Here is a 27,865-nt window from a genome sequence, read left to right as displayed (position 1 = left end):
AAAAAAAATATCCTTCTGCAAGGATTTAAATGCATTTTCATTTTCAATTAGCAGTCTTTTAGTCCACTGTTAAGGGTCTAATATAAAATCAAGCAGCTCGACTCACTTTTGGAGTATGGTGGTGTACTTTTGAAGACTATCTTCTTGACCCTTCTGGGGGAATCTTGAGGGATGTCCTTGTACTTGGTCTTAACGTGAGAAGTGAATATCTCTGAAGTGGGGATCTCGGAACTTCACACTGGCATTAGTTCTTGATATTAAATGATAAAGTGCTAACCAACAAATATGATTTGAGTGACTTGTGTTAACACTGTATAGGAGCTCAGTATGAATGGGAGAAGAGGCACCTTTACCATCCAATCTTGGGTAATTATATTTCAACCTTATTATTTAATATTGAGAGGGAAAATTTTTTAGTCTGCTATTTTGAAAAAAAACCAAAATGGTCAAATCCATTATTACTGCTATCATAATCTCACCCTCCTCCTTTTTTAAATTTTCAGGTGGGTATAACCCATGTATAGAGATCATTGAACAGCCCAGGCAGAGGGGCATGCGTTTTAGATACAAATGTGAAGGGCGATCAGCAGGCAGCATTCCAGGGGAGCACAGCACAGAGAACAACCGAACATACCCATCTATCCAGGTAATAGACCATTCTCCTGTGTGTATCTAACTCTTGATTGCTCCATATTTTATCTATAGCAATTATATTGAAAGGCCCAGTTTATTCACAGTGTGCTCTCATTTCTACTGTGGCTTACATGTATACTTTCAACGGATATTTATGATATAACAGTGAATATAAGAGCATGGCATTCAGTGGCCCAACATCCAAGTATTTTCTCTCGCTCCGTGATAATATTTTGGTATAGCTTGTTTTAAAAAGAAAATAAGCAGAATCAAATGAAAGTAGTGCAGAAAATAATATGCCAAGGAACTGAGAGGTAAATTCTTCCCTTCTAGTATTCCCTGGAAAGTTCCATCCAAACGGTATTTGCCAGTCAGTTGGACTTTATTTATCTAGTGCTAACTACGTTATATAAATTGAACTCTCATTTAGTAGGTCAGTTCTGAATGAGATCAATTTATGGATCATATATTTAATTTCCTCCTTTTTCAGATTATGAACTATTACGGAAAGGGAAAAGTAAGAATTACATTAGTAACAAAGAATGACCCATATAAACCTCATCCTCATGATTTAGTAGGAAAAGACTGCAGAGATGGCTACTATGAAGCAGAATTTGGACAAGAACGCAGACCCTTGTTGTAAGTATGCAGTCACAGACGTCTTTAGGAATAGGATAAGCAGAGGATGCTTGGTTTCCTGTACATGTACATCTGTTATTTCTTAGCCAAATAAAGTAATTTCTCGTTCTACTTCTGTTTACTGTAGTATACATTTAAATTTTCTTACCACTTGTATTAGAACTATCCTTTTATTCTTTATTAGTAGACACAGCCCATGATGGTAGCAGGAATACTTATTTATTGCTACTAAAGGTAAACATAAACTTATTTTATGCTGTGATTTTCTTTCTTAGTGTGCACAATCTCTGAAAAGTTTTCTTTCATATATTTTTACTTTGTCCTTTCATTAATAGTTAAAAATTACCAGATATGAGAAAACCGTCTGGAAACCTAGAATTATTATTTAGAAAAGGGCAGGTTATAAAAGTAACATGATGGTAGTTCTAAGATAAGGAAAAGGATGTAACACTTTGGTGTTGGTGAGGCTGCCAGAAGATGGGTCCATTCATCATGTTAGTGATAGTATAAATTAATAAAATCCTTCTGTTGTAAGCACTTTAACAACTACATAGGAAAAACCTGAAAAATATGAATGTCTCTTAAACCAGCAATTCTACTTCTAGGAATTTATCCTCAGGAAACAATTAAGCATGTTCAGACATTTAGCTATAGTTAATGTTCATTGCAGCTTAGTTTGTAATGGCAAAAAGTTAAAAGCAATCAAAATAATAAACAAGGAGGGATCAGTTAGATAAACTGGTACATCCATGCAGTGTACTCCTATGTAGCCTTAAAAATAACATTGCAAATATCTCTTTGTATAAAAATATATTCACATTATGTTAGATAAATAGGTTTTAAGACAGCATATGTGACTTAAATCTTAAAAAAAACAGATATGTACATGTACTTGGTAGTATATACACTAAGGTATTAATAGTGGTTGTCTCTTGGTGGGTAAGACTGGGGTTTTATGTTTTTCTTTTAACTTATGTTTATTCTGTGATTCATTTTTTATAATGAACATGTATTGCCTTTGGAAAAAACTGAACCTAATTACAACAAGGAAAATGTTAGTAGCCTTCTTATATATTAATAGTAACTATCTAGAAAATATACTTTAAAAATATTCCTCTTACAATTACAAGACAAAACAAAAATATCTAGTAATACACATATGACAAGAAATATTTCCTATTTATATCATTTGACCTCCCAACACCATTTTACACTGTGAACCATTCCTTTCTTGGAACATTCTTATTTCTTGATTTCTGTGAGAACAGAGTCTCCTGTTTTATTTCCTACTTTTCTGGCTGTTCCTTCTCAATCTTAGTTATAGACAGTGAAATTCTTAGTTATGTCCAATAATGCCCTTTATGGTTCTCCTGCTTCTCCTCTCAGTCCAGGATCCTGTTAAGGATCACACATTGTATTTACTTGTCATGTTTATTTAGTTGTCATGGTTAGTAAAGTTCCTTTAATTTACAGTAGTTTCTCAGCCTTTTTTGGTCTTTCATGACATTAACATTTTTGAAGAGTCTAGGCTACTTGTTTTGAAGATTGTTGTTCAATGTGGATTAGTCTAGTTGCTCATTTATATTCATGTTACTATGAATAACATGAATAATATTTTCATGTTAACATGAAACATTTTGGATGAGAAATCTACAGAGGGGGGTGCAATGTTGTTCTCAAAATATCCCTTCAGGAGACATGGGGTATTAGTGTTTTCCATTGGTGATATTAATTGGCATTCTATTGTAAAGAAAAATTTCCCTTTTTCCCCTTCCCCATTAAAAAAAAAAAAATACCACTGTAGACCCTTGGATTCGTATATTCAGTGTACTGTAGTCCATTACTGGCATTATTATTTTGATGTTCAGATTGACCCAGATTTGACCAAGGCAAGCCCCTTCCTCCTGCTCCCTGTGTCCTTTTGATATGCTTCTTTCTTAGAGCACTTCTTTACTTTCTGACACAGCAAAGTGTTCAGGACTTACTTGTACTTTTCTCGCCCCAGTCCTGAAATCAGTTTTTTCTAAGGAGCCCTGGTTCCTTTCAGTGAAGAATGGTATTTAGTCTCATTGTCTTTTTGACATATTCTCTTAAATATATGAAAAGCATCTCAAATAGAATATGCCCCAAACTCTGACTTTACCATGATCATACTTCTTTCTTAATGGGTCTTCCAATGTGCTTTATCTCGGTGGTTGCTATAAAAGCCCCCAGACATGGGTATCATCCTTGACACCTCTCACACAGGCACACACATTGAATTCATTAGCAGGTACCTCCTAAATAGTTCTTGAATCTGTGCACTTCTCTCAGTGATCTCTGTCAGCACCACACTACCCGTGGTCAAAATAAATGTAGGCTGCCAGAATAGTCTCTTGACTGGTCTTGCATCAACTCTTTTTGTACCTTTTCCCCTAAGATCTGTCCTCCACTTTAGCCAAGGTGATCTTTTTTAAAAATTAATTTATTCAGAGTGATCTTTTTTTTTTTAAAGATTTTATTTATTTGAGAGAGAGAGAATGAGAGACAGAGAGCATGAGAGGGAGGAGGGTCAGAGGGGGAAGCAGACTCCCCGCCAAGCAGGGAGCCTGATGTGGGACTCGATCCCGGGACTCCAGGATCATGACCTGAGCCGAAGGCAGTCGCTTAACCGACTGAGCCACCCAGGCGCCCTGGAGTCATCTTTTCAAATAGAAATCTGATTGTCACATTCCCATTTAAAACATTTTAAGGGCTTTATGTGGCTCTTGGAAAAAGGGCAGTATTCCTTATTGGCCTACAGGGACCACAGGGTCTGCTTGTATGTTTAGCCCTCTGTCCTGTGCTCCCCTTGAACTCTATACTCCAGTCCCAGAGGCCTTCCTTTAGTTTCCTGTGCTCACAAGACTCTTCTGTAGGGGCCTTTGCTTGTTCTGTTCCTTCTTCCTGAAGTCTCTTTCTCTCCTCTTCCCCTCGTTCATTTCTGTTTATGTTAAGTACCACTTTGTACAGTAAGCCTCTCTGTCCTTCCTGAATTTATCAACTCTCCTGTTACAGGCTCCCGTGACACAGTGTATATCTCCTTTATAAAAGTTGTCATGATTTCAGTTTAGCATTTTTTGCATGTGATTATTTAATATTGATCTAAGTGCTTCCCTAGACTAGAGGTCAGCAAACTTTCTCTGTTAAGAGCCAGATAGTAAATATTTTGGGCTTTGCAGGCTATATGGTCTCTGTTGCATCTGTTCAATTCTGTTATAGCATGAGAGCACACATAGACAATATGTAACCAAATCAGCTTGTCTGTGTTCCAAAAAATCTTTATTTAGAAAAACAGGTGGTGGGCCCGGGTATGGTCCATGGGCCACAGTTTGTAAACCTCTGCACTAGAATAAGCTCCTTGAGGAGAGGGATTGTAATGCCCATTTCTAGAGTGTTTGGTACAGAGTAGGAATTCCAAAATTTTTTGAATGACTGAATCAATGAATGAATGAGTAATTGATTCAAATAATCTTCATGATCCTTGGTTTCCTCATGTCAGAATTTCAAAAATCCCTACCACTTCTAATATTCTGTGAATAGCAGTCAAATACGATTTTTCAGATGAAACAAAATTAAGTAGTGTATAAATACATTAAAATAAATAATTCTTTAAAATCTTTTGTCAAAGAAAAAGTGAGAACCAAGCTATGAATCTCTCAAAGAAATGGGATACTTTTGAAGAAGAGGATTATGGGTTTCAGGATTTTGAGAAAGGATTATGAATTCAAGATTTATTTTTTAATTATTGGAGGTAGAGGAAAGAAGTGCCAAAGATATTTTAGGTGCTAACAAAATGACAAGTACAGTGAAGGTGCAGAACATAAACATAAGGCACCATGAGATGGAGAGGAGCAAACGAGGCAGGCAGCCTCCTGTTGCCCAAGTGCCATGTGAAGTTTGAACAAATAGTAATGTTGTTATAACCAAGTTTTGCTTCCTTATTCACACCCACCCAACTTTAATGATGTCATGGTTTTTCCATGTGGGAACAACTATGACTGGTGGTGGTAGGGGAGTTCCCCCCACCATCATCTGTGCTACAGATATGCAAATTAGTAATATTTGTAGCTATTGAGAAGTTTTCCATAAATGACATTTTGAAACTTGTTAAATATTATTCATATTAAACATCTTTCTAATTTAAAAGAAAACATTTCAGTGCTTTCTTATGAATGATTATTATAATTTCATGTAATATAGCATAAAACATATTCCATTGCTACTAGTAGTGAAGTCAGGGCTCAAAAATCAAACGTCCGTGGAATGGATCAGGTGTTAAGAGGACTAGCAGGCACTGTAGTAAATTGGAGAGCCCTGAATAAATGGGGCTGCAGGTGCTCAGCTCCAACGAGGTGTTCTTGTATTAGGCTACTGTGGCCAGACCTTTAGAATGGTCAAGAGAAGCCAGAAATCCAGATGTTTATATGCAATTACTGGATTGTTAAATGTTAGTAGTGTGTGCGCATTTTTTTTTTTTTAATACAGGTGACACTTTTATGGGCTCAGCAAAACATACCTGTGGGCTCCTTTTACAACTTTTTTGTTTGGGAGGTCAGTTTTAGCTTTTTGATATTACTTCCCTGTTAATCTTCATCTATTTTGGCATATTTGACATAGGCACAGGATGTACCCTTGATTTTTGCAGTATTTTTTGGTAAAACCTCATTTATATGTCCTTGTGTTTAACTATAATACAGTTTGAAAGTTCTGTTTTCCTTCTAGTTTTCAAAATTTGGGCATTCGTTGTGTAAAGAAAAAAGAAGTAAAAGAAGCTATTATTTCAAGAATAAGGGCAGGAATCAATCCTTTCAATGGTAAGTATGTTTGACAGAATTATTCCTGTTATTTGGATATTGACCTATTTGTGCAAGTGAATTCTGTTTGTATCTTGAACCTGTGCTTTAAAAGCTGTCTTAAGTTTTGTGTTCACTTTTCTGCTTGCTGATGGATACCTGTATCCGAGGAAGGAAGAAGATTTAAAACCTTTCATAGTGTTGGGGGGAAAAAATTCTCTGACAAGGCTTTCTGGTATCTGTGGAAAGGGCCATTGTTTTCTATAAGAAAACCTCACAGATGTTCTGATTTCTTTTTGAATGTGGTCTTCCATTTGCCATTCTAGCAGACAGTATACATTACCTTTTCTGAATGTTGAACTGGCACTGTGGTTATTTAAATCAAAGGCATACTCAGCAGCGAAATTTAAATTAATCCCAGGGTGGGAGAAGACGTTTAGAAATAGTAGAAGCTATACAAAATATTTTCATAGTGTGTTTGTGTCTAAGGCTAGGTATTTACTGGTTAGTGGGTTTTGTCAGGGATAGTGTGATCTGGTGTAGCGCCTGGCAACTGTAAGCACTCTGTGTTGTTTGAAGGGATGAATGACTACACCAAGCTAAATGCTGGCATCCCACACTAGAGTAGTCTCCACTGTAAAGTCTTCTGCAGCTACTTCAATAGGCATCTTTCAGGAACTGAACGGCAATAATATTTTCAAAGAATAGATCTCTCCGTCATATTTAAGACATCCTTGTATCGTTGGTTTGTGTTTTTCCTGGATGTATAAAAATAATTTAAGGGTTATGAAGATATTTTAAGGAATATGTTCATAACCAAGTGCTGTATTTTTATGAACCATAAGGTCTGCATCTCTTTTCCCTAGGTCTTTATTTTTCATACTATTTAGTATAATGCTCTAAACAAAAGTCCCCTTCTTCCCCTTCAGTCTTCCTCATCAGAGCAGATGACTGTTAAGTTTGGTGTGTATTTTTTTAGAATTTCCTTTATATATGTATAGCTGTCTCCCTAGTTTAGGAACTTATCATTTCATAGTTTTTACAGTGGAGACTACTGTAGTGTGGGATGCCAGCATTTAGCTTGGTGTAGTCATTCATCTATTCAAACAATACAGAGTGGTTACAGTTGCCATCCCCAGCAAAATCCACTAAAGAGTAAATATCCACCTGTATACCAACTATATGCATGTATTTTTACATAAACAGAACCATGCTACTGCTTTTTTCTTTTCACTTAGCAATAGATCTTAAACATCTTGCCATGTTAGTACTTATAAATCTGTTTTACTTTTTAACAGAGTACGCTATTGTTTGGACAGACCACAATTTATCTAGCCATCTGTTAATGAATGTTTAGGTTATTTTCATTTTATTAAAAAAACTCCATTGAACATATATTATACACGGAGTTTTTGTGTGATTATTTCCTTAGGATAAATTTTTTTTAAGGTTGTTTTTTTTTTTTTTTTAATTTAAGTCCTCTCTACACCCAACGTGGGGCTCGAACTCATGACCCTGAGCTCTAGGGTCGCTTGCTCTTCTGACTGAGTCAGCCAGGCACCCCTAGGATAAATTTTCAAAAGTGGAAAATTTCTGGGTCAAGAGTATGCTCATTTTCATTGCTAAAGTAAAAGCCCAAACTTATAGAGTCCATCTATGTCCAGATGCAGTATAAAACAGGGATCGTGTAGTATAGAAGAAGATCATAAATAACAGCTACCATGTATTAAGTATTTTTTGTGTGTCAAGGAGTAAATGTTAAGTACTTTGTGTATGCTATGTATTTAGTCACTACAGCAACACTGCTTTATAGAAGAGAACCCCAAAGCTTTGGTTTTGGTAATTTCCCCAAGTTACATAGCAAGTACAAGTGGCAGAGCTAGAGTTCAAGTCTAGGTCTCCTGACTCCAGTGGAAAAGGCATTAAGAAAGGAAGATGCGGGGAGTAAGAGGCAGATGGGCCTTCCAGAAGTTTTTTAGGTTTTTGGTTTTTTACCAATCCAGAACCAGGCATGATGTTAATAACACTCATATAGCACCTAGAATAGTTCTTAGTACAAAATAAGTGTTTTACATATTTTATTTTATTTAATCTTTAAAAAAAAACTTTTTTTTAAGTTTATTTATTTAAGTAATCTCTACCCTTCAATATGGGGCTCAGACTCACAACCCCAAGATCAAGAGTCACATGCCTTCCGACTGAGCCAGCTAGGTGCTCCTTATTTCATTTAATTCTTACAGCAACGTATGAGGTAGGGACTGTTATCATCTCCATTTTGAAAATAAGGAAATGAAGGCATAGAAAAGTTAAGTAATTTTCTCAAGGTCATGGAACTGGTAAGTGGTGGTGCTGGGATTTGAACACAGGTAGCCTAGCCACCAGGCTCATGATCTTCTCTCTGCTGAGCTGCCTAGGTGGATTTAGATTTGGGGAAGGAAGTAATCCTGCCAGTTGAGCCTTCACAGTGTTTGTGGTTTTGGTTGTTGTTTAGTTTTTTGTAACATCCCTTTCTTCCGAACCATAGCCCTTTTGCTCTCTCTAGGTAAAGGATGTATCGCACAGTTTGAGGTGTGGAATCCACCCCACCCCCACTTACTACTAAGAAGTAATCTTCTTAGAACAGTGCTTTTTATAGCATATTATTCTGATTAAGAAATTGGAATGGCTCTTTTAAAAGTTTAAAAACTAAATGGCCCTAAATTGAAAGTTTTCCACATGTAACTCCAATATATCTTTCCTGCCTTCTCTTCCCCTGGTCCTCTTCATAAACCCCTCACTATTCCAGCAAAACTCTCTTGTTCACCCTACCCTGACCATCTCCCTGGCCATCTTCTTCATTTTCCATAGGGATGGAAGTAAGCTTACACCATTTGTAGCCTGGACTGTTGTTGTTAGCCCCTAACCTTGTGGTCCTGCCTCTGTTCTTTATCATATTCCAAACACTTTATACACTGCATACAAAAATATCCTTCTAAAACCAGTAGGAATCACTTCAGAACTCTGCTTATCATCCTTCAGTGGCTCTGAATAATTTTCACCAGTGGTTCTCGATTTGAATGTGCATTAAGAATCCCTTCTTACTTGCTAAAAAGGTAGATTCCAGGTCACATTCTGATTAATTTGTTAGGTGTGACAAGGGATCTGGGGCTGTGTTGGTTGTTTTTTTGTTTGTTTTTTAAAGATTTATTTATTTGAGGGAGAGAGAGAAAGAGTGCACACACGAGCAGGGGCAGGGGGCAGGAGGAGAGGGAGAAGTAGACTCCCCACTGAGCAGGGAGCCCAGACTCGGGGCTTGATCCCAGCACCCCGGGACCATGACCTGAGTCAAAGGCTGATGCTTAACTGACTGAGTCACCCAGGCACCCTGGGACTGTGTTTCAAGAAGCCTGTAGCTCCATGTGTCTTAACTTATTTGACTGTGACTCACAGAAGAAACAGATCTTATTTCTCCACTCAATACATATATAGGCATACATACATACATAGATAAAAACACTATTCTTACTACATGCAGTATACTCTTTTATAGCTATGACTTTGCATTCCATTTCTTCCCCCCCTTTTTTAAGAAAATGCTTATCCAACCCACCAACTTAGTTTTATGACTGAGCAGTGGGTCCCAAATTCTTACTACATGGAATATGTTCTCTACGCTATTCCATTCTTCCATTCTTTTCCATTCCATTTCCTTCTCTCTCTTTCTTTTTTTTTTAAGAAAATGCTTATCTACATGCACTTCTATGTTTATAGCAGCATTATTTACAATAGCCAAGATATGGAGGCAGCCTAAGTGTCCGTCAACTGATGAATGGATAAGGATATATGTGTATATATGTATTTACACACACAATGAAATGTTATTCAGCCATAAAAAGAATAAAATCTTGCCATTTGCAACGACATGGATGGAGCTAGAGAGTATTATTAAGTGAAATAAGTCAGTCAGAGAAAGACCAATGCAATATGATTTTACTCACATGTGGAATTTAGGAAACAAAACAAATGAGCAAAGGGAAAAACAGAGACAAACTAAGAAACAGACTCAACTCTAGAGAACAAACGGATGGTTACCAGAGGGGGGGTACTTGGGGGGAGGGTGAAATAAGTGATGGGGATTAAGGAGTGCACTTGTGATGAGCACCAGGTGATGTATGGAATTGTTGAATCACTATATGGTACACTTGAAACTAACATAGTGCACTGTATGTTAACTAACTGGAATTAAAATTAAAGAAAAAAGAAAATGCTTATCCAACCACCAAATTAATTTTATGACCAGTGTGGGTCCCAAACTACAATTTGAAAATCTCTGCCCTAGATGATTCTGATGCAAGTGATCCATGGGCCACACTTTGAGCAACTCTGAACTACTTGCTAGATTCAACTTCTCAATCTTGGCACTCAAAGCCCTTCATAATCCAGTCTTTGCTTTCCATTCCATCTTCACCTCTAGCTTGCATCCTCTGCCTTGACTTCCTGTCCCTCCTTCCCCTAATACTGAGTGCACACATATGTGCTTTGTTTTTGCCATCTGAACCATTTTGCCATGTTAGAAGAGCCACATTTTTTTTTGCTACTCAGCCTTTAAATATATGCAGCTCTCTTACATGGAATATTATGATCTACCTGGTGAATTCTTCCTGCTCATCCTTCAAGTTTAAGGTCACCTCTTTGAAAAGCTTTCTGTAACCTTTCCAGACAGAGCAAAGTATCCGGTTTTCACAAAATGTTTTACATATTTCTGATATGATATGCTATAATTTTGTTTGCATGTTTCTCCTTCAACTGAGTCCTGAGGCTCTGAAGGACTGTCTTCTATGTATCTCTAACACATAGCCTAGTATCTGGCACATGGTAGAGGCTTGATTAAAATTTGTTGAAAGGGTAAATGAACAAATGAATGAGTGAACATGCCTTGTTTGTATTTGTCTACCAAAAATATTCAAGTTGTTTTCCTTACCTGAAATGCCCTGAAAACCTTTTTAGCTCTCTTGAGCCAAAGGTGATATCCTCCTAATTATACCATTCACTCAGCAATTGGTCATGAAAAGCTTTGTGACATCTGTTGCATCATTTAATGCTTTGGTGGTTGTCTTCTGAGATGAATTTCATGCTCACTGTGGACAGGATCTCTGATGGAACTGGGTTATAGTTCACTTTGGTACCTAAACAGTATATTTATATTAAATATCTTCACAACTAAGTGCCTTGAGGTAAAAGTCTCCTACTTCTATGCAGTAGGTTACACATCTTACCTACTTATGTGCATTCATTCCTTCAACAGGTTTTTACCTTATTCATTCTATAGTCTGAGCTTGTTCTAGATGCTTCGGATAAGTTAGTGAATAAAACAGAAATTCCTGCCTTTGAGGAGCTTATATTTCTGTGGAGAAAGATTAACAGTTAACAAATTTGCTAGATAAGTGTATTATATAACTTATTAGACAATGAAAAGTGCTAAGGGGGAATATCAGCAGTATAAGGAGTTGGGAATCCGTAGTTAGGGGGAACAGATTATAAATTATAAATAGATGGTTATAGTAGGCCTCATTTTCTATTCTGATGTAGTTTTCATAATAGAAATAATGATTATATGTTATTTTCCTAGAGTATTGAAATAAAACCTAAAATGTACATTTCTAATACTAAGCAAAACAAAATCTAATCCCTCTAAAAAAACTCAAAACACTAAAAACTAATTTAAATAACCTGAACTCAGAGGTAGAATTATCCTTTCTTTGGTTGTTTATTTTATTTTGGGGATCTGCAAGTTCAAATTCTGCCACTTACATAGAAATTTGTCAGAGCTGAATTGATACTTTTTCATAGCTGCATCACTTCACATAGGAGAATTCTGCTGTACTGAAGAGACCAGCTGACTTTGTTTTTGTGATATATATTTATGATATATAGAAACAAAGGAGTTTCTCAATTCTCCTGGGTTTTAAAAAAAACAAAACAAAACAATGGAATTGGAAATGTTTAGCAGAGTAGGATCTACAAATTCTGATCCATAGACTGATGCTATCTCATTGTGACAGTCTATTTTCTAGAGATCAAATATCATATGAAAATACAAAGACTATTAAAAACGATTCTTTGCATAGAATTAGTTTGTGTACTACATCAGCTAGTATGTTGTAAGGCCATTCCTTATCTTTCTTGCTATTAGTTCTTTAAAACAGGAACTATCTCTTGCAAATAGGGATATATAGCAATCAAGTAGTATTAAACTTGAGGCTTCATGTAAAAATATTGTTCAAATTGTCTAAGATGTGCTAAAATCTAAATTGGGTGAGGAATTTAATGAAGGGCTTCAATATCAAGTTTTAATAGTGTCCACTTAGCTGGAATAAAAGAATAGCGGTTAGACTTCGTAGAGGACTCTTACTACAAAAGCTGAAAAAAATTTCATTTATTTATTGTTTTCTATGTATTTAAGGACATAAAAGGAATTCTAATATTCAGTAATTAAAATCTAGCATTTTGACAATAAAGAATTTGCAATTCAGTTTTATTCAGTATTTTACTTTTTTTCCATATACAGAGGACATTGAATTGTTACAAAAACTGTTTTACAGTTGAGTTGGGGGAATTATTTTATATTCGTAGTCTAAAAAAGAACACAGTTTATTAATTTTTTTCTTAAGTTTTCTAAAGATTTTTATTTTTTTTAAAGATTTTATTTATTTATTTGAGAGAGAGAATGAGAGAGAACACGAGAGGGAAGAGGGTCAGAGGGAGAAGCAGACTCCCCGCTGAGCAGGGAGCCCGATGCGGGACTCGATCCCGGGACTCCAGGATCATGACCTGAGCTGAAGGCAGTCGCTTAACCAACTGAGCCACCCAGGCGCCCTCTTAAGTTTTCTAAGAACACAGTTTAAAAAGACAAGTGATCAGAGTGCCTGGGTGGCTCAGTTGGTTAAGCGTCTGCCCTCGGCTCAGGTCATGATCCTAGGGTCCTGGGATCCAGCCCTGTATTGGTCTCCCTGCTCAGCGGGGAAGCCTGCTTTTGTCTCTTCCTCTGTCCCTCCCCTTCCCTTTCCTTGTGCTCTCCTTCTCTCTCTCTTGCTCTGTCAAATAAATAAAATCTTTAAAAAAATAAATAAAATCATTAGTCTATATACTGTGTATTTTTATCCTGTTGTTTACTTGTGTTTCAATAGTATTTAACTGTATTAGAATTTTGGAAATGTCACATCTCTAGACCTAATAGATGTTATAATTGACTTTAAAAAAATTTGAATCTACTTCCAAGATATTACATCATGGTAATATATTTTTTGATAAAAATGAAATTCTTGTACATCCTGCTCTTAGGACTAAGGTGTAATATTTATCTGTAAAGATAGATTAAGAATGATTGTTACCTTGTTTTCTTTTGATCAAATATAAAGGGAAATTTTAAACTAGTTTTAGAGGAATTTAAGAGAATTTGATTATTCTCATACTTCAGATTTTGCATATTTTTAAAAGCTGAGTAGCATTTGTCACATTGCAGAATAAAATACTGCATTTTGTGTTACAGCATATGTATGTATTAAAAAGCCTACAGCAAGCATTATCCTAAATGAAGGAAACATCAGAAGCATTCACTTTGAAATTAGGAATGAGGAAAGGATGTGTACTCTTTCTGTTTCTGTTCAGCGTTGTAGTGGAGACTGTAGCCAGTGCAGTGAGACCTGATTAAAAATGCAGAAATAAAACTGTAATTATTGGAAGCTATTATTTATGGTGAAAACTCAAAAGGACATACAAATAGATTATTAAAATAATAACTTTAAAAGGGTGAGTGGATGTAAAATTAATATGTAAATGTCAGTTGCATTTCTATATATCAGCAGCAAATAATTGAAGAGAATGTTGTCAGAAAAAGTAAAGTACATGTCAGCAAATCTAAGAAATGATCAAGATTTCTTTAGGGAAAATTATAAAATTTCATTATGAGATGATAGAGAACACCTAAACTGAAGGAGATATATGTCATGTTCACTAATATCAATATTATAAAGATGGCATTTTTCCCCAAATTAATATACAGACTCAATGCAAGTCCAAACTCTTGAGATTTTTCATTAAATATGATTAAATTATTCCGAACAGGAGAAGGATACTTTATAGAAGAGAAACAGCAACGAGAAACTGACTTTATCAGATAATAGGGTTTATTATGAAGATGTATTAATTAAGGCAGTGTAGTATTGGGGTAACAATAGACAGATTGGCCAGTGAAGTAGAATTGTGAGCCCAGAAAGACACTTAAGAAAATACAAGACTTAAGTTGGATTTTTCTACCTCTTGTTATATACAGAAATCAGCTGAAAGTGAATTGAAGATTTAAGTGTAAATCAACATTTTTAAAGACTCTTGGTAAAAGATATTGGTAAACAAATTTTAGTCCTTGGCATATAGAAAGGCAAGATACAAAATAAAGTTTTATAGAAACAGTTGATAAATTTGATATTCTTAATTTCAGTTTATTGTATTTTTCAGTTGTAGAATTTGTTTGGTTCCTTTCCTAATAATTTCAAGTTCTCTACTAAACTCCATCTTGTCTTTTAACTCCTTGAATATATATTTTAAATAACCTGTCTGAAGACTTCATTATTTGAATCCTTTGTGCTCTCTCTTTTTTGGGGGGGATGGCAAAAGGAGAGGAAGAGAGAGAATCTTAAGCAGGCTTCAAACCCAGTGCCAGAGCATGACGTGGGGCTCGATCTCACAACCCTGAGATCATGACCTGAGCTGAAATCAAGAGTCAGTTAGTCACTTAACAACTGAGCCACCCAGGCGCCCCTGGTCTATTTCTATAGACTATTGTTTTTCTTTTCTTTAAAAAAAAAAAGCACAAAAACCCCCTCTATTTTGTCTCTTCATTTGCCTGTTATTTAAAATAGAATACCAGTCATTGTATATGAAAAATTATAAAGATTTTAGGCCTAGGATATTGTTATCTGTCTTCAGAAGATTTTCTTTTTTTTTTTCCCCAGAAGATTTTCTTGTGGTAGGCAGCTAGTCGGTAGCAATCTCAGATCGCCTCAGATCAGTGAATGAGTTAGATTATTTGAAGCCGGACTTCATCTCTGTGAGATCTGGTATCTTTCCAGTTCATTCTTAACTCCTAAGGTATAGCTCCTTCAGGGCCCCAACCGGAGTATAGGGCATTTATCAGATCTTCCATCCTCAGTAGAACCTGAACTTTATTTTTCCTCTATAGGGTATTGAGAGTTGATCTCAACTTCTCATTTTCTTAGCCACCTCTTACAAAATTGGCAGGCTCTATCTGGAAAAAAAGAGGTCTCTTATGCTGAACTTAACTCTGGGTTTTTGTGATACTGTAATTTATAATAAGTATATATTTGCTCTTCACCCCCATTCCTGGCAAAGAGCTCCTAAACCCTGGCTAAGTGATGACAGCAAAAAAATTGAAAGGAGTATCTTTTGTTATTTGTAATAAGCCCCTTTCAACCACACCTATTATGTCATATTATGTTATGATACGAACACCTGCATCACAGGTGTATATTTTGACCTAATAGTTGTACAAATAAGTTCTTGTAGATGCCTTCAAATGCTTCGCTTAAGAATACTAATGGGGATATTTTAAATGTTGTTGATAGCTACTGAGACTGTGAGCATAGTTTAAATAAAAAGAATCAAAATTGTATTGTCATTTTATTATTGCCTGTAAGACTAAAGAATTTGGGTTTTAACTGTTTCTAATTTAGTATTTCAAATTTTAACTTTCTGAAAATTTCACAAATTTTCACATAATTGTGTATTTTGTGCTTTTAAAAAAATGTTATGATTTACTCCTACAGCTTATATTATTTGAAAAATGCAGTTAATATTTTAATTCCAAAACTAAACCTGGATTTCTTTTCAGATGTCAATTTAACAAACTGTCATTACATTATATTCTGTCATAAAGGTTTTTATATTTTTTCAGAACTGCAAATTTTTCCTGCTATAGCATTTTTTTGTCTTTTAAAGCAAACCTCATTTGCAGATAAAACTTTTTATGGAGGGACGCCTGGGTGGCTCAGTTGGTTGGGCGTCTGCCTTCGGCTCAGGTCCCAGGGTGCTGGGATCGGGTCCCGCATTGGGCTCCCTGCTCAGCGGGGAGCCTGCTTCTCCCTCTCCCTCTGCCTGCCACTCTGCCTACTTGTGAACTCTCTGTCAAATAGATAAACAGAATCTTTAAAAAAAAAAAAAAAACTTTTTATGGAAACTAGCTGGCTACCTTATATCATCTATTGTCTTGGTATTTAATTCCTAAGGTATTGTTCTGAATTTTGGTAAATATTTCTATGTATGTCACCTTTATGCAAAACATATGTAAAATTTTCTAATAGAGTTCAGTTTTCAAGAGCATAGGTTCAGGATTCAATGACTTCTTAGTATGAATTCCTTCTCTACCACTTCCTATCTGGAACTTTGGAGAAGTAATTTCATCTCTTTAAAATTCGTTCCTCATCTATAAAATAGGGATGATAGTAATTCTTACACAGATTTATATTCTCCCTCTTCTCTGTTTTGTATAACCTTCAACCATTTTAGTAAAAATTTGGTTGGTTAGTAATATCAATTTGGAGTTCTGCTCTAAATTTCAGATGATTTAGGGTAGTTACTTCCCAACCATGCATGTAACTTAATGGATACTGTTAGTGACTACATATGATAATGATAAAAGGCATTTTTGAGATTGTATACTATTCTATTTTGTTAGCATAGACTGGATGCTACCTAGGGTTATTGGATATGTTGGGCAGGGAGGAGGACCTAGCAGGATTTTAGTTCTATGTGACTATTTTACATTCTTAAAAAAATGTGCTATTTAGTCCCTGAACAGCAGCTGCTTGATATTGAAGATTGTGACCTCAATGTGGTGAGATTATGTTTTCAAGTTTTCCTCCCTGATGAACATGGTAATTTGACAACGGCTCTACCTCCTGTTGTCTCTAACCCAATTTATGACAACCGTAAGTACTTTATTTTCTTATATTTGTAGCATTAGCTTATGTTTTTTTTAGTTTAATTTTTTAAGGTATTTTGACAGAGAAAGAGTATGTTCATTATAAGAAAAATTCAAGCATTACTGAAATAACAAGAAGAATAGATCTTCTCTGATCTCCTCCAAAGATAATCACTATCCCCAGGTACATATTTCACCAGTTTCTTCATATATGAAAACACATCATCACTATCATTCATATAGTATACTTTTGGCAACTTAAAAAAAAATCATCACAGATCATTAAAAAAAAAATTTTTTTTTCTTAGCAATATATCTTGAGCCTTTTTCCCTTTCAGGTACCTTATTCTCTTCAGTAGCTGCATATTTCCTTATATGGCTCTATCACAATTTTATTAAATCATTACCCTATTACAAGACATTTGGTTTGTTTCCTTCTCGATTTTTTTCTCTAACAAATTGTACTTCAGAAAATATCCTGTACGTGCATATTTTGTGCAAATGTGTTTCTAGCATAATTTTACAGAAGTAGAAATGTTGGCAAATGCTAGATCAAAGGATATGGGTATTTGTAGTTTTAAAAGATTATGAAATTGCCCTCAAAGTTTTTGCATGCACACGTGTATTTGCTCTTATATGTGCATCTATTCATGGTATATTACTGCCTGTTTTACATATAGTAGCATAGTGGGACATAGGCCTATAAAGGTGGATCAGAGTATCCTCGTCATGGAGAACTTTGAATTGCCAGGGAGAGTTCCTAAAATTATATTCCTAATAGGAAGCATGAAATTGCATTGCTATAGGCTTATAGTTATGATTTAAGAGATTAATCTGGTGACAGTGTATGGATGGATTGAAAGAATCAGAATTTAGGAACAGAGAGATTTAACTAGAGGATCAGTTATTGCTGAGAAATGAAGTCACAAGGCTGTAAACCAGGTTGGGCAGTGCAGTTAGAAGGGAGAAGGACAGTTGTGGGTGATTAGTGTACTTAGTGTCCTTAATTTATGTATACACTAAAGCTTTTATCTGTCCTATAAATTGTTTTCCTAGAATTCTCACCATCAAAAAGAAATAAAAAATATTACTAAAGCAGAAACCCATTAAAACAATCCTTTATATTTAGGTGCTCCTAATACTGCAGAATTAAGGATTTGTCGTGTAAACAAGAACTGTGGAAGTGTCAGAGGTGGTGATGAAATATTTCTACTATGTGATAAAGTTCAGAAAGGTATTCATTTATTTGTTTCATTGAATTTAGAATAGACAGATCTTCCTTGGCTTACAGTGGGGTTATACTATGATAAATTCACTGTAAATTGAAAATAATCTTAAATTGAAAATGCAGTTAATACACCTAGCCTACCAAACACCATAGTTTAGCTTAGTGTACCTTAAACATGCCCGAACACTTACATTAGCCTGCAGTTGGGCAGGATGACCTAACACAAAGCCTACTTGTAATAAAGTGTTGAATATCTCATGTGATTTATTGAAAACTGTACTGAAAGTTAAAATCAGAACAGTTGTGATGTATGTTGTTTACCCTCCTGGTCATGTCGCCAACGTGCTTGCTGCCACTGCCCAGCATCTTCAGAGTGTCGTACTGCCTATCACTAGCCTGGGAAAAGATCAAAATCTGAAATACACTTTCTACTGAATGCATATCACTTTCACACCATCATCAAGTCAAAAAATTGTTAAGTTGAACCATCATCAGTTGGGGACCATCTGTATTTTAGATTAATAGATGGATTTTGTTTTCCATTGCTATTCCTTTGCTTTTGTATTCACTAGATGACATAGAAGTTCGGTTTGTGTTGAACGATTGGGAAGCAAAAGGTATCTTTTCACAAGCTGATGTACACCGTCAAGTAGCCATTGTTTTTAAGACTCCACCATATTGCAGAGTGATAACAGAACCAGTGACAGTAAAAATGCAGTTGCGGAGACCTTCTGACCAGGAAGTTAGTGAATCTATGGATTTTAGATATCTGCCAGATGAAAAAGGTATGACTTCTTGGTGGTCATGTTTTATGTATTTCTTAAAGTTAGTTCTCCTAATAACATTTTATACATTTGGATACAGTCAGGTTTATTCATAATTTATTACATTTTATTTCCTGGAAGTTTTTGTGTTTTTTTTTAAGATTTTTTTTTTTTTTTTTTTTTATTAGAGACACAGCGAGGGAGGGAACACAAGCAGGGGGAGTGGGAGCGGGAGAAGCAGGCTTCCCGCTGAGCAGGGAGCCCGATGTGGGGCTCGATCCCTGGACCCTGGGACCATGACCTGAGCTGAAGGCAGAGGCTTAATGACTGAGCCACCCAGGCGCCCCTATTTCCTGGAAGTTTTCAGTTGATTTTTTTTTTAATCGATTGATCCTTCTGCTCTTTGCCTCTCTTTCTTTGGAAAGGAATCTAGAATAATTTCAGAGTATCCGAACTGTTTATCAAAATTATTGTATATTTGAGATTCTGTTTTTGTACTTATTGTGCCCTTTTTAAGATGGAAAGCTTGCCACTCAGAGTGGTCTCCAATAATGCCTTTATTGCATTAGTTGACATTGTTGACTTGCAGGTGTTATAAGAAAACAAGATGAGTATTATACCCTGTCCTACTGACTTGGGACACATTCTGCAACATTTACTAAATCCATATTACATACATTTGTTTAAAGCATCTTATGGGAATAAAACACCTATTTAGTTGTTAAAGGAGAAGCAGCATAAACCTGTGATGATTTCCTGGTTTCTTTTTAACCAGATACTTACGGTAATAAAGCAAAGAAACAAAAAACAACTCTACTTTTCCAGAAACTGTGGCAAGACTGCGGTAAGATTATTTTGGATTGATTTGTATTTAAATAGATTTTGGGTTTTTTTGCTTTACTCAGTTTTCTAAATTTTAACTGATGTTCTTTTTTAAATTGCATTTAATAATGGAAAAACTTTATCACAGCAGTTAATTTTCCTGAAAGACCTAGACCTGGTACCCTAGTATCAACTGGAGAAGGAAGATTCATCAAAAAAGGTATTTTATCCTATAGAGTATTCCTTATGGTCAAAAGACCAATGCTTTGCCCAATATATTAGAATTCCATTCTTAGGAATGAAAACTGCTTCTTCACTATTTTCCATTCCCACTTCCAATCCCATTTCATGCTTTGAATATTAAATGAATTGATCTCTGCTTCTTAAGGTCCTGTTGGAAACTATGATTATGTTTTTGGAATTTATTGTTTGAGAAATTACATCTGTTCGTATGGTGGTAATTTTATTTAATTACAGTGTATCATGGAAGAAATGGTTTGGATCTGGCCAGTTGCCTGTCTTTAAAAATAAAGCTTAACTGGAACACAACCATGCTCATTTGATTGGATATTGTCTGTGGCTGCTTTTTTTGCACTATAGTGCAGAATTGTGTAGGTCCAACAGAGGCTGTATGGCCCACAGAGCGTAAAATATTTGGCCCTTTACAGAAAAAAAAAACGTTGTGAACCTCTGGTTTAAATCACTGAACCAGAGTTATGTAACCAGAAGTCTTTTCTTCCCCTTACATTCTTAAATCTGTGCTTTTTCCTGGTTTAGGATGTACAGCAGTCATATACTATATAAATAAATACAGAACCCTTAATTTTTTTCTGACTGGGAATTTTGTAGTACCTTAGAATTATATCTTTTTTTTTAGAGAGATGGGGAGAGAGAGACAGAGAGGGGAGGGGCAGAGGGAGAGAGAGAATCTTAAGCAGGCTCCATGCCCAGCCGGGAACCTGACTCAAGGCTCGATTTCACAAGCCCAAGATCAGGACCCGAGCTGAAATTAAGAGTTAAACGCTTAGCCACCTGAGCCACCCAGGTGCCCCTAGAGTTATATCTTAATATATCTTAGCGAGTTACGTGTATTTTTCAATCATCCCTAATGAGCATTTCCTCCATCCCTCTATTTTCTCCTAAAAGTAGTGAATATGAAATAATTTTGGCTATTTAGATTCCCATTAACTGAAATTCTGTTTTTTTTTTTAAATGCTTTGTAAGTAATCTCTACACCCAACTTGGAGCTCAAACTCATGACCCCGAGATCAGGATTTCCAGCTGAGCCAGGCAGGCATCCCTGAAGTTCTGATTTATTTTTCACTTTATAGAGCCTCAGAAGCTAAATTTTCATATTTAACTGGACTGAAGCTATCTATGCCAAAATAACTTACCAAAATTATTTTATAGGTATTTGTAAAACAGTAAGTGTTACAGAATTTAGCTTTTTGGACTCTTACAATAATTTTAGTGCTATTTAATATTTTTCTCTAAAATGTTCCATCAGTTAGTTTGCTTGGAAATTTTATTAGTGTGTTTATGCAAGTTTAATTTAGAGATAATGTTTTTTATACTTTTATTTCAGTTTATAAAAATACATTCTCCTCTCCACAGAATCTGGAAACTTTTCTCATGGTGCAGTTTTGACAGAAATGCCCAGGACTTCAGGTGTTTCAAGTCAAGGAGATTCCTATTATTCCTCACCTGTGTCCATCTCAAATGCACTGTCACATCATACTTCACCCATACCTTCAATGGTGTCTCAGCCTTCTTCCAGCTGGTCGTCAGGGGCCCACCCCACCTCGCGCACAGTCAGTACGAATCCACTGAGTGGTTTTTCAACAGGGACACTTCCCTCTAATCCACAAGGTATCTCGCCATATCTGGAAATGCCACTTGAGCGTGATTTGAATGCCTCTAATGCTTGTATTTATAACAATTCGAATGACATAGGCAGAATGGAAGCACCATCCATGTCACCAGCTGATTTATATGGTATTTCTGATGGCAACATGCTGCCGAATTGCCCTATGAATATGATAACACCTAGTAATGACAGCATGAGGGAGACTGATAATCCGAGACTTGTGAGCATGAATCTTGAAAACCCCTCATGTAATTCGGTGTTAGACCCGAGAGACTTGAGACAGCTCCATCAGATGTCCTCTCCCAGTATGCCAGCAGGCGCTGGCTCCAGTACGGCTGCGTTTGTTCCACAGCCAGAGGCATTTGAGAGATCTGACTTCAACTGCACAGGTAACAGTATGATAAATGAGGCAGGACCATCAAACAGTACTAATCCAAACAGTCATGGTTTTGTTCATAGTCAGTATTCTAGTATTGGCGCTATGCAGAATGAGCAATTAGGTGACTCATTTGCATTTGATTTTTTTCAAGGTAACTTGTAAAACTTAATTGGTTGTTTGGGTATATTGAATTCAAAGCTGGAAAGTATCATATAGGGGAAATCCTGAAATAGAAACTTAAAAACTGTTTCTTCTTTCGGAAACATGTGACCCGATAACTGTGTGCTGTGGAATTTGTCTTTAGAGTCCTTTACCCCATTTTCCTAGTACAGAATGAGGAGAAAATGAGAGCAAGGCTCCAGTTCTTCAAAATACAATTTTTTTATACTTCTTTTATATTGTATTAATGTATTCTTAGTTAAATGAATTAACTGATATTTGCTTTTAAGCAAATTTAAGGTAAAACCTGTAATGACTGTGTCATTAGAAAAATGATTTCCTTATTATTTTTGAGACCCATAGGCCAAGGTGACCCCTAAGGGGTTTTCTGAGGCTTCTTGGAGTTTCTTAGATTTATATGTAAATCAAAAATCTTTAAAATCTTTAAGAATCTAACTTGGCAGGGGGTGCCTGGGTGGCTCAGCCGGTGAAGTGTCTGCCTTCAGCTCAGGTCATGATCCCAGGGACCCTGGGATCTGGTTGCATCAGGCTCCCTGCCCAGCAGGGAGTCTGCCTTGCCCTCTCCCTTCCCCACTCCCGCTCGTGTGCACCTGCATGCTCTCTCTCTCAAATAAATAAAGTCTTAAAAAAAAAAATCTAACTTGGACAGAAAGTGAAGTGAGCTTTCAAGGAAGGGGAAGTTCTCTACATTTTGGACCATTTTAAATATCTAAATTGCTTGTGAGTTTAGCTTTACACCCACGTCTTTAAGGTAAAGAAGTTTCCTTAGGCCTGTCTTCTTTCTTGTGTTTCCTCACTCACTGTGATCTCATCCAATTTCGTGCTCTTTGTTCGTAAATTTTATCCCTAGCTTAGACCTGTCCTCTGACCTCCATACTTGGAGCTTACGCATGTATGTAAAACTACTTATTCGACATTTCTACTTAGAAACCTAATTAATGAACAAAAATCCAGCTCAGACTCAACATATCCAAAACTGAGTTCTTGATCTTCCTCCTTGTGCCCCTATAGTCTCTTCTCTCCAAAGTAGCCAGAATGATTATTTTTAAAACAAGTCAAATTGTATCATTCATCTGCTCAAAACCATCCAGTGGCTCCCCATTCCCACTCAGAGTAAAGATCAAAGTCCTTAAAATTGGCAGGCTCATACTTCGTCTCCTATCTCATCTCTTACTGTTTTCTTCCCCTCATTCAGCTCCAGGCACTCTGCCCTCATAGTCTCTCTTCAAAAACACCAAGTATATCCGTGCCTCAGACTCTTTGTACTTGGTGTCCCCTCTGGCTTGACTGTTTTTCTCTCAGATACATGCATAACTCACTTCTTAATGTCCTTCAGATTCACTCACCTGTTACTGATTAAGGCCTTCCTCGAATCTATACGCATCAGCACTCCATGTCCTCTTTCCTTTCTGTTGGTCCATAGCACTTACCAGGATCTGACCTTTACTAAGCATTTATTTTTTACTTTTAGTTTTTCTCCCTATACTGGAATATAAGCTTCACAAAGGTAAAAATTTTTGTGTTTTGTTTGTTGAATCCTCAGTTTGTAGAACAGGGTCTGCCTCATATTAAGCATTCGGTAAATATTTATTGAATGTTCAAAGTACTACTAGTAGAAGTTTGTGTTTTTTTTGAAAGAACAGCTTTAATTAGATATTTATGATTTTTATAATGTGACATTGGGTTTATGTCAGAATCATGCACCTTCAGGTCAAGGATTAATGTAATCCAAACCATCTGAAAGCAAAGTAATCCCAGCGGCAAAATGATGGTAGAATTTAGGCAGTAATCTTAGTTGTGATGGAATTGTCATGATGCTAAGTAACTGACTTATTGAAGACTTACTCTATTTTACAAATAGAACCTGCCATAAATGTTGAGCATGTTCTGAGCTAGAAACAGTGTGTCATTTCATTTACACAGTGTCCAACCAAACCAGTAAGTTTACTGGAACAATCAAAATGGGAAATGTATGAATATCATGTAAATAAAAATTCCGAGTTGAATGATACTGGGAAATGGGAAGGAGAGCAAGATAAGACTTGGGGTTAGGATAGTCTAGGAAGCAGAAGAAGAAAAAGATTAAAGATACCTAGGTACCATTAATATTTCTCAGAAATTATGATTTAAAAATGAAACATTTGTTACATAATTTTAAAAACCATAAGCATAGGGCGCCTGGGTGGCCCAGTCGTTAAGTGTCTGCCTTCGGCTCAGGTCATGATCCCAGGGTCCTGGGATCGAGCTCCACATCGGGTTCCCTGCTTGGCGGGAAGCCTGCTTCTCCCTCTCCCACTCCCCCTGCTTGTGTTCCCTTTCTCGCTGTGTCTCTCTCAATTAAATAAATAAAATCTTAAAAAAAAAAAAACCATAAACATATACTTTAGAAGAACTTACCAGGGAGAATAAAAAACTTGGAAGGCATCATTTCTTTTCTGTTCAAAATATGAATGAACCCAGGATATCTCCAGGTAGTAGTTGATAGGTGGTGAGCTTTTTTTAAAAAAATACAGAATCCTATAATTTTGTATTAATTAGCACTGGCCAGCTTAAACACAGACTGTTAGAATATCTAACTGGATTTTTGTTCATTAAATAAGCAACTGACTTGTCTTGCAGGGTTGTTTTGTCCAGCCCTTCCCCAGGTAAGCTGAATTAGGGTACTGCTATATCTGTGTTGAGTGTTTCCAATGGATTTTTTCATTTTTCAGGTACTGCTTACTGATCATAGAATTTATTTTATAACATAAAAAGAATTTGGCAACGTATTTCTCATCTATCTCTAACTATATTTATTTTTCACATTTAGTTTCCAAGGACAAAGTGCCCCTCTGCCTTTCTACACTCTGCTTGTACCCTGGGCCCTGCTCTCTCTCCCATCTTGTTTCTCTATCCTCACATCACCATTTAGTGGTGGTTTTCTTTGTATAACTGTGATAAACGTCTTCTCTAGCCCTAAAAAAAAAGGAAACAACAATCTTTCCTACTACCTTCATGTTCCTTCCTTCACATCCGGACTCAGGAAATGCTTTCAGCTTCGAGTTCCTCAGTTCCCAGTCATTCTTTGGCTTATTAGTCTTTCACCTCCTACTGTTTTTTTGTTTGTTTGTTTTGTTTTTTGAGAGAGAGGCACAGGGGCGGGAGGTAGGCGTTGTATACTCTCAAGGGTGGGGGGAAGAGCAGAGAGAGAGAGGGGGAGAGAGAATGTTAAGCAGGCTGCATGCCCAGTGCAGAGCCCGACCCAGGGTTCATCTTACGACCCCGAGATCATGACCTGAGCCAAAATCAATAGTTAGACATTTAACCGACTGAGCCACCCAGGTGCCTCCTCTTACTGTTTTCTTATGATATTCTGGGAAAAGTGACCAGAGACACTTTCCTTGTCAAATCTAGTGTCTTTTTATCAGTCCTTACTCTGCCTGACCTATCCATAACCTTCTTTCCTATTGGCTACTCCCTTCTTGGATACTCCTCCAAGCTTTCTGTGGTAGATAAGATTCCTCTCTCAGGTTGACTTTCTTCCAGAATCTCAACCCCAGCCCTCATTTGGTCCTATTTTTCCCCCCTTGGTGACCTCATCAGTGCCCAGTTTCAGCTTTCTCTCACGCTACCCAAATGCCTTTATAAACTGCCTCCCCCTTTTGCATTCTCTACTTTCATTAATGGCATTACCATTTACCCTGGCACCCAAGATATTAATTGGAACCTTGAATCATGTTTTATTCCTTTTCTCCTTTACTGTCCTACTTAGTTATCAAGTCTTTTAAATTCTGCCTCATAAAAATGTCTTGCATTAGTCCCTCCTTCATTCCTAGTGCTTCCTTAGTATAGGCCTTCATTCCTTTTCCCCCACAAGAATCTTCAGTATGCTCTGGTTAAAAATAATATCATGTTATCCTTAAACCCTATAATAAGCTGGCATTCCTTGAAAACTCTCTTAGGCTGCCAGGCCTCCATGCCTTTACCATGTTATCCACTCTGCCTCTGTTCTTTATGCCCTTGCCAATCTGCTTACTCCTCAGAACCACTATTCTGATTTCTGTCATCAGAACCTGCTATCATAATGGTTTTTTAAACTGGTAACTGGGTTTCTCTAACAGCTGGGTTGTCAGTTTTTAACCTAATGTTTCAGGAAAAAAAAAAAATTGAGACTGTCCATGTTAAGAGAGACTTGGAATTGGTGATCCAGGCTGCCCAGTAGCACCAAATAATTTGTTGTATCATACATTGATATACTAGGGGATTAAAGAAATTGCCATGTGATGTTAAATAGCATGGAGAAATGGAAAGAATAGAGATTTTTTTTTAAAAAGATTTTATTTATTTGGCAGAGAGAGAGCTCAAGCTGGGGGAGCGGCAGGCAGGGAGAGAGAGAAGCAGGCTTCCCACTGAGCAGGGAGCCTGATGCAGGGCTCAATCTCAGAGCCCTGAGATCATGACCTGAGCCAAAGGCAGACGTTTAACCGACTGAGCCACTCAGGCGCCCAAAAATAGGGTTTTTTTTTTTTTTGTCAGGACATCTGGGTTGAATCTTCAGCTCTGCCACGTACTCATTATATAATATCTAACAAACCATGCCTTTTGTGGGCCTCTCTTCAGATGTAAAATGCAGATAATACCCTGCTTACCTACCTCACAAGATGTGTTGTATTAAATAAAATGATGCATAAGAAACTGTAAATAGTGTAGTGCTAATCAAATATTAATAAATATGGGTGTAATCCTGTGGCCTTGATTAATCTCTAAGCCCAGAAACTCCTTCTGATACATGGCAGAGTGAGAAAAATCGCTATGGATTAGATTCTTTAGTAAGAACCCTGAGATGGGTTTCTCTTTAGAGTGGCTGTTTGTTTTCCCCAGATCTGGAGGCCCTTCTTTTGGCCTTACTCTTTTCAGAACCGGTTTCTATTATATAGCAAAGACAAGGTCATTTACTGACTTCAGTTCTGAAGTTCTAGGACCCTTAATTTCTTTGCCAAAGTTGATTATGAATTGGGAGTTACATGACTGTCTTCCTAAAAGGGAACCTCATCATAGCTAATGAAGTTGCCACTGAAGGATTTCTGATCTGTTTAGTTTTCAGGGGTTGAGTATGAAAGGGGCAAAATTAGGATGCTTTTGGTATCACAAAAATAAAAAATATCATGCTATTTTAACATTATAAGCCCAGGAGTGGGCAACTAATCAGAGATAAATGTATGGTTTGTCTATATCCAATTTTATGCCTTTGTCTAAGACTCAGTCAAACTAATAGTCTAACTAATACATCTTAGTAGAGTTTAAAGCACAAACTTAAAATCGGTGAATAAGACTGAATCTCAAAAGTAATTATAACTTTTTTCATTCATACAAAAGTAGAGATCAGAAAGCTCCCATCGTGTCCCCACTGCCATGACTAATAAACAAAACACAGATGAAATGTTTAAACAATTATTTCTTCTAAAGATTTTCTAAATATTTTTCTATTTTAAATGTCTATGGCTTTGGGAAAAAATACCACCTGCTAGTAATGACCTATTTAAAGAGGGTAGAATTTATCATTTGTCACTTACCACTTGTTTCCA

The 27,865-nt window shown here is 36.5% G+C and overlaps 1 protein-coding gene across 4 annotated transcripts in view; it reads left to right on the top strand.

Annotated features, from left to right (window-relative positions):
• Positions 1 to 24,544, top strand: part of REL (REL proto-oncogene, NF-kB subunit) — a 34,112-nt gene extending 9,568 nt beyond the window's left edge. For 2 of the 4 annotated variants that reach the window (XM_027621641.1, XM_027621644.1), the window contains exons 2-10: positions 504 to 646; positions 1,124 to 1,272; positions 6,016 to 6,107; positions 16,928 to 17,068; positions 18,191 to 18,295; positions 18,862 to 19,074; positions 19,829 to 19,897; positions 20,024 to 20,095; positions 21,490 to 24,544. In XM_027621641.1, coding sequence (XP_027477442.1) covers positions 504 to 646; positions 1,124 to 1,272; positions 6,016 to 6,107; positions 16,928 to 17,068; positions 18,191 to 18,295; positions 18,862 to 19,074; positions 19,829 to 19,897; positions 20,024 to 20,095; positions 21,490 to 22,283 — 1,778 coding nt within the window. In that variant the 3' untranslated portion in view covers positions 22,284 to 24,544. Of the gene's footprint in view, positions 1 to 442; positions 647 to 1,123; positions 1,273 to 6,015; positions 6,108 to 16,927; positions 17,069 to 18,190; positions 18,296 to 18,861; positions 19,075 to 19,828; positions 19,898 to 20,023; positions 20,096 to 21,489 lie in introns of those variants that run through there. The other 2 variants (XM_027621642.1, XM_027621640.1) reach the window with 2 other exon arrangements.
• Positions 24,545 to 27,865: the final 3,321 nt, after the last annotated feature.

The sequence above is a fragment of the Zalophus californianus genome, chromosome 8 (genome assembly GCF_009762305.2).
Source record: "Zalophus californianus isolate mZalCal1 chromosome 8, mZalCal1.pri.v2, whole genome shotgun sequence".
NCBI classification, from domain to species: domain Eukaryota; kingdom Metazoa; phylum Chordata; class Mammalia; order Carnivora; family Otariidae; genus Zalophus; species Zalophus californianus.
Note: the sequence above shows the minus strand (reverse complement) of the source record. Positions and strands in the feature narration are given on the sequence as shown.